This window comes from Natrix helvetica (assembly GCF_964273705.1).
Source record: "Natrix helvetica genome assembly, chromosome: Z".
NCBI classification, from domain to species: Eukaryota; Metazoa; Chordata; class Lepidosauria; order Squamata; family Natricidae; genus Natrix; species Natrix helvetica.
The window spans coordinates 109,474,297-109,490,120 of record NC_138554.1 but is presented as its reverse complement, the minus strand read 5'-3'; the positions used below and the strand labels follow the sequence as shown (position 1 = coordinate 109,490,120).

The 15,824-nt window shown below is 34.5% G+C and overlaps 1 protein-coding gene across 2 annotated transcripts in view; it reads left to right on the top strand.

The window, feature by feature from the left end:
• DYNC1I1 (dynein cytoplasmic 1 intermediate chain 1) overlaps positions 1-15,824 on the top strand; it is a 215,259-nt gene that overhangs the window by 85,847 nt on the left and 113,588 nt on the right. For both annotated transcript variants that reach the window (XM_081932257.1, XM_081932256.1), the window contains exons 6-8: positions 3,408-3,497; positions 9,403-9,565; positions 12,695-12,794. In XM_081932257.1, coding sequence (XP_081788383.1) covers positions 3,408-3,497; positions 9,403-9,565; positions 12,695-12,794 — 353 coding nt within the window. The remainder of the gene's footprint in view (positions 1-3,407; positions 3,498-9,402; positions 9,566-12,694; positions 12,795-15,824) is intronic.

Here is a 15,824-nt window from a genome sequence, read left to right as displayed (position 1 = left end):
AGGAATGAGCGACACACGTGTGCCAGGCGACAAGGTTCTGCTGGCCTTCATGCGTGCAGCAGTTCAGGAAACTGGTCTTCTGTTTTCCAGTGTGAGCATGTACACCAGCCAGGTGATCATCACACACGCATGTGTGCCAGTAACTGGAAGACTAGCAGAAGTTGATTTTCCGATGCGCGCATGCCCTCTGGGCAGCTCTTCCGGGTTGCAGCCTTGATGAGCACATGTGCGTGTGCTCCCCTTTTGGCACTCGGTGCCGTAAAGGTTTGCCATCACTGTTCTAGATATTCACAGTATGAAAAAAGAAAAACTAGGACCATTTTCTGTTAAAAACATAAATGGTACCAGAGCACTATGTCTATTGATGTCTTGCTTTTTATTTATAAGTACTAGCAAAGGCTGGCTAATTCTACTTCAATTCAATTATGCAATCAAATAAAGTAGTCTGGTACTTCAGCCAGATGATTCACCAAAATAGGCTGTTTGAGTGGAAGAGGATGTTCTGTTTTAGTGTTCTTCTAATGGTCCTTCAAGTCACCCTGACACCTGGTGACCACATGGCTAATATCCACGAAGTTTTGCTGGCAATGTTTTGGGAAGTGGTTCTTCCGAGGGCTGAGAGAGAATGACTGGCCTACAATCATCCAACTGGCTTCATGCCTAAGGGAGGTGTTCTATTTTAGAGCCTTTAAATTGGAGCCAGGGATTGTATCCAGGACCTCACAGATGCAATAGACAAGTTTACCACTGAGCTACAGCATTACTTCCTTCCTCAAATGTACTCAGTTGGGCTTATGAGGATATAATTGATAGTGGGTATCAGCCGGAGTCTCCAAACTTTCATATAATTTAAGGCAAACATAACCAAACAGGAAAAAGAAACATATGAGTAGAAGAAGTGAAAGCAAGACACACATAATTTGCATAGGTCAAAAAAGGGCAGTAAAACATCTGTTAGTAGTAGTTGACATGTGTCAATTTTCAGTGCTCATTAAATTCATATTAATGCTGAGCCACTCTTGAACACCAAATGTACCTCCCAGTTGCTGTCATCTTAAGTTGAGTGGTGATGGTCACTTTTCAGAACTGTGCCGATCCTGTTTATTTGTCAGTAGCATCTGACCTAGGGTCAGTATTGTATTTAACCCTTTGTTGTAGGTCAAATAGAAGAATTAATCTACTGAGAATTGAATTGTTGGAATAACAGGTGTTCCCTTTATAGAGTAGCTGCCAGACTAAAACTGGAACATGTTTTCCCCCTTCTTTCCCTTTTATTGGACATAAAGAAGCATCTCAGGGACACAAATTCAAACTTAAGATCACTGAGACTGGGAAGTATGCTGCAGGATGAGAAAATAGCAGGCAGTTAATTTAATAATATTTGAAGCTTCTGACTGTTTTATTTCTGGGTTGGTGTATTAAAAAGTCATTGTCGTGGGTTTTGACTGACAAAAGAAACAACAAATGTCATATTATTCTGGAATCATTCTTCATATTATTCTATATAGATAGAATTTCTCATATCACACTGCAAAACAATGTCAGATATGGAAGCATTTAGTACATGTCTCATGGTGATGGAACACACCAAGAGCTGCAGAATTAATAAATATATCTAATAATAATTGGTTATATGTATTTCTTAAGAAAAATTACTATTTTTGAAACTCAGTTATGTAAATTATGTTCTTGTATATACCTCACATTTCAAAATAAAAATATTCTAAAGAGGCAAATAAATTAAAAAAATAATTGAATATTAAAATCTGCCAGAAATGTTACATATCTTGCATTTCTGCTGTAATTGTTTTTCTGAGATAAGAAAGATGATAGAGATAGTAGAAATACATGGGAGAGTATTGAAGAGAAGATGATGTTGTAATCTTATGTAAAATTCATGAATGAGGCAGAGTGCTTAAAGAATAATCAGGTCTAGCCACATTCCTATCTGAAGAGACTCCTGGAGAAATTGCAGAAAAACAGATTCCTAGGTTTGGAAGGGGACATTTAGGCTGTTGCTTCCAATTTCTTGCTCAGCATAGGATCCTGAAAAAAATATCCCAGGCAGATGATTTTCTTTTGGACACATTCTGTAGAAGAGAACCTCCTGTCCTGCTGGGATCTGTTCCCCATAGCATTTAATTGGAATCTACCTTCCAGTGGATTCATTATTCATAAATTAATCCATTATTCTGCATTGGGGTCTCTGAAATAAAATATAATAGGCTTTGACTTCTATATGACATTTTTTCAAGTAATTTGAAAAGTGCTATCATATTTATTCTGTTGTTTTTCTTTCCTCAAGGCTAAATATATCCAGTTCCTTCAGTTTCCCTATAGGGTGTAATTTCTAATTTCCAGATCATTTCATTGTCTTTTGGAATATTAGCAATCCAGAGTGTCTGATCTTTTTTAAAGTTTGGTGCCCAGATGTGGATATAATCCTTGAAATAGTCTAACTAGCTATATTTTGAATGAAGTTAATAATATCTCCTGATACCCTTTTAGGTTTGTTTGTTTTTTCACTTACCTTCCCTACCGGTTCACAAATGTGAGCATACGCTGCAAATGCGCGGTGCTCATGCATTACGTTGGGGTGCATGGGCGGAGCCTCCCACAGGCGCCACTACCAGTTCACCCGAACTGGAGAGAACCGGCTGAATACTGCCTCTGCTTTGCAGCCTCAACTTTTTAGTTTTACATGTTAATATATCCAACCATTTCTATAAAAACAAACTTATCTAATAACACAAAGTCAAATTTTCATTTTCCCCCCGTCTCAAGCACAAAAGTAGTTTGTGAAGTAGTGTTCAAGTAGAAACAATGCTCTTTTCTTTGATTAGGTCAGTCAATTTAGTCATTTCTGCAAGTTCCAATCATTTTTTGAGCCAATCATCCATTGTAGGAATTAAAATATCTTTCTATTTTTGTTCATAAAGCATTCTTTCTGCAATAAACATATATAATAACAACGTTCCATTTTCCCCCAAGTTCTTTGTCCATTAAGCCTGAAAGAAAAGTCTCTGGTTTTATTTTTATATTCACTTTAAGAATCTTCTGTATTAAAATATTAATCTTACCCCAGTATTTTTTTTGCTTTGTTATAGGCCCACCAAAGATGAAAAAAAGTTCTTTCATTTCATTTACATTTACAACATACATTTGAAGTACCTTTATACATTTTGACAGCTTATATGGTGTTAAATATCAACAGTATATTTATCATATTATTAAAAAATATTTTAAATTATCATTTAATGTAAATTTGAAACTCACTGCCCACATGATTTTTCATTGTTCCAGCATTATATTATTATACGCAAAATTCTTTACCATTTGGATAGTGCAACACTTCACATATTGATTCTCCAAATTCAATTTTAATATGGATTCCTTTTGTTTTGTAGAGGATGAGGAAGATGATGAATTGGTGGAATTGAAAGCTCAAAATGATGCTGAGATAGAAACTCAAGAAAAGACACAAGATGTGAAGGAAGGTATGTAACTAGATTGTTTGGAATTAAGTACTAGATGTCCATTGTAGGCTTTGGTCTCAGCTAAGCTGTATTGTGTCATTATATAATACAATACAATAGTAGAGTTGGAAGGGACCTTGGAGGTCTTCTAGTCCAACCCCCTGCCTAGGCAGGAAACCCTATACCGTTTCAGACAAATAGCTATCCAACATCTTCTTAAAGACTTCCAGTGTTGGGGAATTCACAACTTCTGGAGGCAAGCTGTTCCATTGATTAATTGTTCTAACTGTCAGGAAATTTCTCCTCAGTTCTAAGTTGCTTCTCTCCTTGATTAGTTTTCACCCATTGCTTCTTGTTCTACCCTCAGGTGCCATATGTTTTGCTATGGGTTTTTTTTTAATGGTTAAAGCCCTATTAAGTTACTTTCTGTTGCATTTATGAGCTGAGCAACCATATAAATAGTTTGAATAAAATATATATGTTTAAGGTTATAACTACAACATCTAAACATTTTAGCTGGTATATTATCTTTTTTTCTTTGATGGTTGATCAAAACAAGTTAGCCGAATGATTTGACTTCTGCTAAGTCTAGAAATATATTACACTATGTTGTTTGTTTTTTGTATTTTTTTAATGTTTCAGTCTAGATTTATTAAAATTAATAGATGCCTCATGATTATAGGCCCATCTTTCTGACATGTGGACCAGAGTCATCTTCTCATTGCTCTGGCTATGAAATGTACTTTCTTGATAGTTCTCTCAAGCATTTATGGTAGAAACCTGTGAAGACAGATTTCTTTTGACATGCTTATCGACTTGAGATGCTTTTAATATCTATGCCATTATTCAAGTTATTTTTTTTATTAAGTTTTCATATTTTGTTTTGTCTTAGCTAGCTTGATTGCCTGCCAGAGCATTATATAAATCAAATAAGCAAATATATTCCTAAATGGAAGGGCCAAGAATTGTCCACGACGTTTACAGTTAAAAAGGATTGGGTAGATTCCACTAGTGTGGAGAACTTTTGATTTTGGAGAGTGGTTATGGGTCAAATTAAACTCAGTGGAATAATGGTCTGAGCAGATCAAAAGTAGTTTCCTAGATTTTACCTTTTGCCTTTAGCATTAATAACTAGTGTGGGTGCACCTGAACTCTGGTAATCTAACCTTACACTTAAAGAGATTCTGCTCACTTGAATGCAGCTCTTCTTATCAGAAGAGAAGCCAATAATCTTGGTGAGAACAGAAGAACTATACTCAGTTGTTCAACTGTGGTTGAGATTTGGGTCAAGTTTCCTCTCCTTGCCACATGAAAGCAACCATAATTTGTGTATCTCTGGAAGACGACGTAGTGAATTATGAGTGAATACTTTTTAAAAGCCAAGTTAAATAGACTCCTGAAAGATATGTATTTATTTTAGCTTTTCACGGGCTTGCAAGTGACTTCTATGTATACCTCAGCTGTATTTGAAGGATAGCCATAACTAACATCATCTCTTTTTTGTTATAGTTTAGTCTAGTTGAAGTGTTTTGTGTTTCCCCTGGCTCCTCTTCTTGTCTTCCTAAGCCAGATCTCAAGCAAATGATAGTCATAAAATCCCTCCCCCACTTTTTTCTTTTCTTTTTGGTAGTAATAGTTTTTGAGACATTCAGACCGCAGGTTTAAAAAGGAAGTCTGGTAGTTGAATCAGAGACAGCAGTACTTTGTGAGGATGTTAATATTTTAGCAACTGAAAAGAAAATAATAAATTGAAACTGACACTGGAACTGACACAAAGTTGGTTGAGTTTCAGTTAGCTACCTCACTTCCTTTTGTACCATTTCAATTCCTGCTATACCATTTTGATATTTCAAAAAAGCTTATCACCGTAAAATCTAGTCCCACGAGACAGGTGAAACATGTAGATTTTTTTCATGAAATTTATCGCAGGATAATTAAATCTGGGCTCATTGCTTGTCCCCCCCCCTCGAAAGCCATTGCTTGAACATGGAACATAAGAATCAGCAATCTTATAAGAGTGCCCATCTATACGCACAGAGTATTTTTCCTTGAGTAATCTTAGTGATCCAGCATTTGAAATGGAAAAGATTAGTTTCATGTCACTGAGAATATTGTGGATTTAAAAGTTTATCCACAAACATGTAGGAATAAGATTATGATATAAATAATTATGAGGAAGCAAAGATATTTGTCATTAACTAAACTTTTCAGTTTTATTAATGTTTTTAATCACATAATTCCATCATACAGACTTTCCTTTTCTGACTTTGTAACTTTTGTTTTTGCTTCAAGACAGTGATTACAAGTATGTTAGAGACAACACATGTATTTTGATTAATATTCCTGCTGTTACTGGGTTCAGCAATATTTATTCTGAATTAAGGGCTTTCCTGAAAATTAGTATGTTATAGGTTAAATGCATGTTTATGTTGGCATAAAATGCCCAAGTTTCTTTTTCCATGAAAAGCAAAATACCTTTAAAAAAAATCTTTAAAGAATTTCGAATAGATATTTAGCACTACCATTCACGTTTCTAAAAGACGGATCAGCTGGATCAGTCCTTCCACTATGAAACTTGGTTTTGAAAGATTCTATAACTCTGCTGTAAAATCTTAATCCAAATTAAAATTCTTTGCTACTTCAAAACATTAGAATCTGGGGTTGTTTTTTTTTAAAGGAAGTAAACTTATGAAACAAATATCTGGACATTTCTTTAAAAAGTGACATTCTATGGAATATTATCTGCTACGTTGCTATTGTATCCTTTGCAATTTGAATAGTAACAAAAAATATAAAAGGTTGCTACATGCTAAATCAGATTTTTTGTCCAATATTGATTGGCACTAATTGGTACAGCTTTTCAAGTTTCCACAAAAGTTTTCCTGACTTGAGGTCTTCAAAAAGCATATGATTTCATGCTTAGAATAATATATATTTAAAAAGGGCTACATATTAAATGTGTATGGAGATTCTCAGTCATTGAGGTAATGCACAAATTTTAGGTTTACCTTCTTGCTTACATTTTGTTCATTGGATTTAATCTTTTTTAACTTTTGGGATGTGTGTTTTTTAATGTTGTACGCCGCCCTGAGTCCTTTTGGAGAAAGGCGGCATATAAATCCAAATAAACCAAACCAAACCAAACCATTGTCTAAAACAATTATGCCTTCATGTTTATACATAATAATAGTTAATTTTAATTTCTAGATACATGTTGTTTGCAGTGATTGTGCCATTAAAATAAAACTTGTTTGCCAAAATGTTTTTTATCCATCATGTTCTATGCTTCTCTTACAGGTTTTTCATGTTTAAAAACAATACAAAGTGTGGTTAAGTTAATGTTCCAATTATTAAGGATGAAATTATACTTTTGTAGTCATATCGCACACATTGTGTTCAAATATAGTTTGTTGAAAAAGGTGCTGTGTCTTGATTCACTTAATGCTAAGCTATGAAATGTGCTTTACAACCACAACTACCAAACTGTGCTCACAGTGAACTCAGAGGAACAACGTGAGATATTTTAAATTTTTGAGGGAAGGACGATGATACTTTGACATATGCCAGACAACATGCAACCTAAGGCACTGTGTAAAAAATTACTAAGACATTAAGGATGCCATGATTTGAGAAAGCTTGGGACACTCTGGTTTACATCTAAACCAGATGTATCTATATTATAGAGCCAAGGTGGCACAGTGGTTAGAGTGCAGTACTGCAGGCTACTTCAGCTAATTTCTAGCTGCAGTTCGGCAATTCAAATCTCACCGGCTCAAGGTTGACTAAGCCTTCCATCTTTCCGAGGTGGGTAAGATGAGGACCCAGATTGTTGGGGGCAGTAGGCTGACTCTGAACAGCTTAGAGAGGGCTGTAAAAGCACTATGAAGCGGTATATAAGTCTAAGTGCTATTGCTATTGGTATCCAGTCTTAGAATTGCAGATTGTGCTATGTCAAAATCTAAGAAACTGCATTATGGTTTAGTATGAAATACGAACCTTAACAATAATACCACTTTCAAATAAAGGCTATCTCCCTTTTCCCTCTCTGTTTTATCTTTAAAGCCTTTCTGATTGGTTCTAATTGGTATGGTGAATATAGGTTCACTGATGTTATAATGCAATGTATGACCTGTTTGCACACCTAAAATTATCTGGGATTTTTGGGTGTGTTCTGTGAGGTATATGGGATAGAATTCATTTAGTCTTATTTCAAATATAATAGAAATAACTCAGAAGAGATAGCAGCACATTATTTGTTTTAAGATGACGTAAATTAACATAATATAATAAGAGGCCTTTAGATTTAATTTAGGTATTAAGTAAAGAATATGTGAAGTGTTAATACCACTTTATAATGCCTTGGTAAGGCCACACTTGGAATACTGCATTCAGTTTTGGTCGCTACGATGTAGAAAAGATGTAGAGACTCTAGAAAGAGTGCAGAGAAGAGCAACAAAGATGATTAGGGGACTGGAGGCTAAAACATATGAAGAACGGTTGCAGGAACTGGGTATGTCTAGTTTAATGAGAAGAAGGACTACGGGAGACATGATAGCAGTGTTCCAATATCTCAGGGGTTGCCACAAAGAAGAGGGAGTCAAACTATTTTCCAAGGCACCTGAGGGTAGAACAAGAAGCAATGGGTGGAAATTAATCAAGGAGAGAAGCAATTTAGAACTGAGGAGAAATTTCCTGACAGAACAATTAATTAGTGGAACAGCTTGCCTCCAGAAGTTGTGAATGCTCCAACACTGGAAGTCTTTAAGAAGATGTTGGATAGTCATTTGTCTGAAATGGTATAGGGTTTCCTGCCTAGGCAGGGGGTTGGACTAGAAGACCTCCAAGGTCCCTTCTAACTCTGCTATTGTATTATTGAAAAGAAGAAGGATGAAAATGTTTATGGACATAAAAAAATGTTTGGTTTCTTCTTTGGTGTTACGGGGGGGATCACTGACTAAAAATATTCCATTTTCATTCAGTTTTATAGTCTATAATTTATCATCATGCCTTGGTAATGATATTTTGGAACATATTTCTGTATTAAATATATTCACTAACTTCTACCTTTATAATTTTTATAATACATCAGTCTGGTCCCTGTATTTTAAACTGAATTTTTTCTTTCAAAAATTGGGCATGATGAGTTTCCAGTAATCAGAAAGGTCTAACGTTATAAAACTGTTTTCAGATCTTTTCTTTATGTAACTTCTCTTTATGATAAATGGAGCAAAGCATGAATTTTAATAAGTTAAGAATATTTTAACCTAGCTAGGTGTCAGTACGTATCTGACCATCATTTAATTTGAAAAAAACGGGATTATATTTTATTAATACTGGGATAAGAAGTCATGTCCAAATTCCAGACAGAAAAATAAATAAAAAAATCGCAGAAGAAAGCAACAACAAACTACTTCCAATTTATTGCCAATAAAACTACATGATATATTCATTTAGCTATCAGGAGCCAAACTCAATTTCATATTTTAAAAACATTTTAGGATTTTTTAGGATTTAGAAATTGAAATTGAAGATGGCTTCTGTATTGAAAAAGCAGTTAAGGTTATTTTTTGTTAAACCTGTTTCACTGTCTTTCCGAGCTTGCTAGGATAGTAAGCATCAATCAAAAATATTTCCTAAAATATGAATGTGAAGTTTATTTTTTTTTTTTGTGAGCTTAACTATTTTCTTCTTAATAATAATAAATATTCAAGATATAGGATGTCTTTGGTATAGGAGCCACATTCTAGGATTATGTAGTGCTATATTAATGAATTCATTTTTTTCCTTTAAAAGACAGCAAACCATCCATCTTACCAATTTCACTATAGGTTTCATAGGAAGATCTCATTTCTTTTCTGAAGAGTTAGATTCATCTGGAAATATTTAAATGCTTGTATGTTTAATGCTGCCAATATTCTTTTGGAAGCTCCGCCTAGAGAATTGACAGAGGAAGAAAAGCAACAGATTCTACATTCAGAAGAATTCTTCATATTTTTTGACCGGACAATACGTGTGATTGAGCGAGCTCTAGCTGAAGATTCGGACATTTTCTTTGACTACAGTGGCCGGGATGTTGAGGAAAAAGATGGGTCAGTGCTCCCTTCCTTACCACCCCCATTTTTTAAAAAAACCAATCAGTAAATAAAATGACTTACAAAGAGCAACACCTCAGTGTTTGATAATCTGTGGTGATAAACTTTCTGAGTTCAATAATGTAATAAAATACATTTACTGGATCGTCTTCATTAATTCTAGTGGTTCACAATTGTCTTTATCCTGCATAATCTTATTGTAATATATTGAAACAGAGAAGAAATGAATATACCAGCTTTTATCTAGATTAGTACTTTTCAAACTTAACAACTTTAAGATGGTTGGGGAATTCTGGAAATTAAGGTCCACAAATATTAAAGTTGCTTGGTTTGAAAAATACTGATTTAGATCAATTACATCTTCTAGACTCTAAACTAAAAGGCGCACAACATTAGGGTTAATGTCACTTTTGCTCTTTGAATGATTCTACAGGCTATAATTTATAAAGTGTGTTTGTCTGTAAACAGGGAAAAGTGCTAAAAAGAATGTTACATATATTTATGCAATCTGTGAGTGTTTTTTATTAATTGTTCAGCAAAATATTATAATTCAGAACAAATTAACAAGCAGACCAGCTAAAACAAACTTCCCCAAAATGAAAGTAGGTTCTAGACTACAATTCCCAAAATCTTCCAGTCATTAGCAATAGCACTTAGAGTTACCGTATTTTTCGTAGTATAAGACGCACCAAGATTTTGAAGAGGCAAATTTAAAAAAAAAAGTTTTTGCACTCTGCAAACCTCCCCAAAATGGCCCATTTTTTGTGAAAACGGGCCCATTTTTTGTCAAAAAGGGCATTAGGGAGCTTATAGAGTGCTCCTGGGGGCTGGGAGGGGGGAGAAAAATTGAGCAAAAAACAGTCAATCTTTTGCTCCTTTCTGCCCTCTCCAGCCACCAGGAAAGGGGGCTGGGGAGGGCAGCCTCCTACAGGCTCTGCATGGCCATTTTGGTGAAGGGATGGGGTTTCAGGAGGCAAAAAAAATGCTATATTCAGTGTATAAGACGCACCCAGATTTTCAGCCTCTTTTTGAGGGAAAAAGGTGCATCTTATACTCTGAAAAATACGGTATATACTGCTTCACAGCACTTTACAGATCTCTCCAAGTGGTTTACAGAGTCAGCCTATTGCCCCCAACAATATGGGTCCTCATTTTACTCACCTTAGAAGGATGGAAGGCTGAGTCAACCTTGAGCCTGGTGAAATTTGAACTGGCAAATTGCAGGTAGCCGGCAGTCAGCAGAAGTAGGCTGCAGTTTTGTATTCGAATCACTGTGCCACCATAATTACATTACTGTAATTGAAATCAGTATTATAAGACATAGCAGAATAACAAAGTTGTAAGGGACCTTGGAGATCTTCTATTCCTGCTCAAGTAGGAAACCCTAAACCATTTTAGGCAAATGGTTGTCCAATCTCTTCTTAAAATTCTCCAGTGTTGGAGCAACCACAACTTCTGGAGGCAAGTTGCTCCATTGATTAATTGTTCTAACTGTCAGGAAATTTCTCCTTAGTTCTAGGTTGCTTCTTTCCTTGATTAATTTATATCCATTGCTTCTTGTCCTGCCTTCAGGTACTTTGGAGACTAGGTTAACCCCCTTTTCTGTATGGCAGCCCATAGATATTGAAACACTGCTATCATGTCATATCTAATTCTTCTTTTCATTGAACTAGACATACTTGATTCTTGCAATTGTTCTTCATATGTTTTTGTCTTCAGTTCCCTAATAATCCTTGTTGCTCTTCTCTGTACCCTTTCTAGTGTCTTAATATCATATTTACATCGTGGTAATCAAAACCGGATGCAATGTGTATTCCAAATGTCTTACTAAGGCATTATAAAGTTGTATTAACACGTCATGTGTTAATACCTGTGATTCTACATGTATTAACACGTTACTACATGTGTTACTACATGTTAATACATGTGATTCTATTCCTCTATTAATACAAACCAAGACCGCATTGGCTCATATTTAAGTGATTGTCCACTAGGACTCCAAGAACTTTCTCACAATTACTACCGTTGAGCCAGGTACCATCTATACTATACTTGTGCATATTTCTCAGATCCATTTTTTTTTCTCAGATCCTTCACATCTTAGTTTACATAAGATGTAGAACTTTTAAATCTACATGGAAAGCATTTGTTCAAAATATTCCCTAAGAAGGAAATGGGGCTCAACTTTTCTTTTGTCAATGTCCTTCAGATGTTTGGGAATACCGGTTTCAATTATAATGCTGACTGAAAGATTTTTAGAATGGTAGCTAAAATCCAATTGCACTTTGGGAAAGATTGTGTAAGCTGGTTTGCTTGCTAATTTGTTCCGAATCATAATATATTATTGAATAATTAATAAACAACACTCACAGCATGCACAAATATGTGACATCCCCTATAGCAGTTTTCAATATAAAGTTCACGTGTTAGCTAATATAGTGTGAAACCCAGCATCACAACTAAGCCAGTTTGAACCTGTGCTATATTCTGGAAACTGTTTTTTATGTAGGCCAATGAAGACTGTATGAGATGTTTGAAGTTAAAGTTAAATTAAGAAAGTAAACTATATAGATTTTCAGCTGTTGTTCAATATTGTTTGTAATTTTCTACTGCCTGAGTAAATTAAGGAATATAGACAAATATAGACCCATTATTTTCCACTTGTTTATATTGTTTAGATATATTTATTCTTAGCCTATTTCAAGGGTAGTCAACCTTTTTATACCTACCGTCCATTTTTGTATCTCTCTTAGTAGTAAAATTTTCTAACTGCCCACCGGTTCCACAGTAATGGTGATTTATAAAGTAGGGAAGTAACTTTACTTTATAAAACTTAGAAAGCTGAGTTACAGCAAACCCCTACCGCCCACCATGAAAGCTGGAACGCCCACTAGTGGGCGGTAGGGACCAAGTTGACTACCACTGGCCTATTTCTTTCCTTTGGTTTAAATTATGGACAGGACAGACAGATGTCATCACGTTAAGAAACAGAAAAAACTGAAATAGCTAAGGGAATGTAGTAGAGAAGAGAACAATGAGAACTAATAATTTGCAAAACAGTTTATTATTTTAAAATGTCAGCCCTAATTTTAAGTAGTGACGTAATCCTTGTTCAAATCCATGTAGTGATGTCCAAGCTGGAGCCAACCTTTCCTTCAGCCGACAGTTTTATGATGAGCATTGGTCTAAACATCGTGTTGTTACTTGTATGGATTGGTCCCTACAGGTAAGATTTGTCACTTGTTTTGTTAATATTTTATGTTTTCACTAGTTGTGTTTTATAGTTTTTAAAATGATTTTACATGTTTATTTCAAATCTTAGATTGGAAGTTGGCTGAAAAATAGACAACTACTAAATGTTTTAAATAAAGAAAACAAATAGACTTTGTGATCATTTAACTACCTTTTCCTTTCTTGTAATCATCCATGGGTGTTGGAACACATATAACTTAAACTAGATGTTAAATTTTGCAGTTACTGATCAACACACTTGGATAAGACTGTCTAAAAGATAATAAAATAAATAAGCACGCTACTATGCTATTCCATTTGATTCCAATCGAAATTCCAAGTATTTTGATTTAACTTTTTAAGGAGCAGGCATTAAGATTACAATAATATGTGTCAAGCTGCTAGTGAGAAAAACTTGTGATATTGGATATTCAAAGAAAATAAGATTTAAAATGCCAGCAAGTCACACAAGTTCATACAGCTATAACCATATTAGCACAGTCATTTGTAAGAAGACATCTAGCCTTGGAAAAGGATGTATAACTTCATTGTTGAATATATGTTCTACATGCAGAATATCTCAGTATTCTTAATGGGAAAAGAAATTATATAGCAAGCAGAAGTTTGTGGAAGGGTCACTGTTCATTGAAGTATTTCATTACATTGGCTACAGAGAAGCATCCATGACATTTTTTGTCCTATTGAGACATATCAGATATAGATAGTAAACATTATTTTATAGGGTTCAGATACTCTACTGGGAATTAAAATTTGCACTTTTATAATAAGTTTATTCAAAATTTAACTACAATAGTAAAAGATAATACAAACTAAAAAGAAAAATAGAAAGAAAAAAAAGTGCAAGAAAACAAATAAAATAAAAGGAGAAAGAGGGGGGGGGGAATCCCTAAAAAAGTGACTTCCCGCATTCCTCACGGCAAATATAAATAGTTTCAGTATCTCTTCACATTTAATTTAACAGATATAAAACTCTTCATACCATAGCTCAATGTTTAAATATTGGGAAATCAAATAAGCAACTTGGCCAATCCAGTAAACCAGTTAACAAATACAAAATTCATTTTTGCAAATCTCTACTCTTAACTATAAACAAATCAAATACACAGTGTATTTTCTAATCCAGATGTCAGCTAGTCCAGAAAGAACCATTTAAAATAACAACATATTCAACATAGGATTATAACAACATAGTATTAACAATGTTAATACTGATTAAACAAGATAAATGTGTTCCTTTTTTCTACATAAAACTATCTTGGTCTTAATCCATTCAATGATTAATATGTTTTATCTCGAGTGTCTTTAAAACTATAACATTTCTCTTCTGTAAATCCAGAAGGAAGAAATTATTCCAATTACTCTCTCAAGTTGACATTTTCATTTCCTTCTTAATTTTAATCTGATGTTTTTATATGACTAATACCTGTTCACTTTGTTCTCCACAATCATGTCATGTTATTGTTCCAAATCTTTTTCTTTTCTTCATCTTCTTCTGAGACTATTGCATTATAAATTGCTTACTTATAAATTGTTGTTCAAATAGCAAGCCTTTATGGATTATTGTGATGCTAACATAAAGGAACAAATAATGTTGTCTCTCAAGATAACAAACAGCCTTGGTATATTTTGAATCAGTTATTTTGGGCCTAAGAGATGCAAACCTGCATCTAGCTTGAGAGAAACAATGTAGATATTGAAGTTCAGTTTTTTATTTATAGTATGTAACTTCATCTTTATTGCCAGAGTGGTTTTTGCATCCATGTGTTTTAATTAAATCCATTTTGCAACAGATATGGCTAAGTACGTGGGTGGCCGATAGGCCTATGTGGATTTCACAGAAATAGGAAATAAGCCTGAGGAAAAACTTATCCTGGACTATTCAAGGGGATGGAAATTACATGGAATTCTTATCTGATAGTTTTTTAACAAGCAGCATTTATAGTATTCCCGCAAAAGCAAGATAAGCCCAACTTGGAAGGCAACTGCCAAAATATAATTGTCCATTCCCTCAGGCAGGCAAGTATACAGGGTATTTTGTCTCCTCTTTCTTTGTTCTGGGTGGCCTCGTTTCACCTTCTTTTCTTCCAGCTCTTATCTTTCTTAGATGTTCACCTCAGCTACGCTCACTGCCGCCATTTCTGATCCCTAGATTTCATGCTTCAAACATATAGTTAAATAGGCAGACATACTCAGAATAAACTTTGATGTGTTCCAGTCTTTCCTTTTCTGGTAGTTTGAGAAAGGTGTTACAATTTCCAGAATATTATAGTTATGCTGACTGTCCTGTCATAATTGAAAAGTGTCAATTTGGGAATAATTATATGGCCTCATACACTGTAGTGTTTACAATGCTTGAATGGCTCAATGAAAGCCATACAACGTAATTTTCTGTTAACCAGGATTATATAATGCAGATAAGCATTCATGTTACTGATCATCAGAAATAAATGTAGAAATATGAAAAATATCTTCATATGTAAAGCCATTTTTCTTTTCCATTGCCCCAAATGGTCTCCTCAGAGAAAAATCTCTCTTGATTTTTACTTAATTCCCCTGATATAGTTTCATTCCAAACTACCTGTATTTATTGATACACTGTTACTTTTAGATTGCCAGGCCCATCTGATAAGGCTTTATTGAAATATTTTGCTTTGAGCAATAAACAGTGCTTTCTTCCCCAATTCAAGATGTGAATTCAAAGACAGTTGATTAATTATAACACTTAACATATAAGATATTGAAATGACAGTGAAAAAACATAAGACCAATCAATTGCACAATGAAAAAAAAAACATTTCTTTTTATGTGCCCAAAATTTCATGCTTGAAGTGGCCATTTTATTCTGCTGTTGAGAGATATCAAATGAAGCTTTGTTGAAGGGCCTCCTATATCTGAGCTAAATCATATTTATTCATAGACCAACCCAGATATAGTTATAGATGTAGACTTGTACTGCAAGCAGAAGATATATCACCATTCTATCATCATGGCATAATGTGCTTAT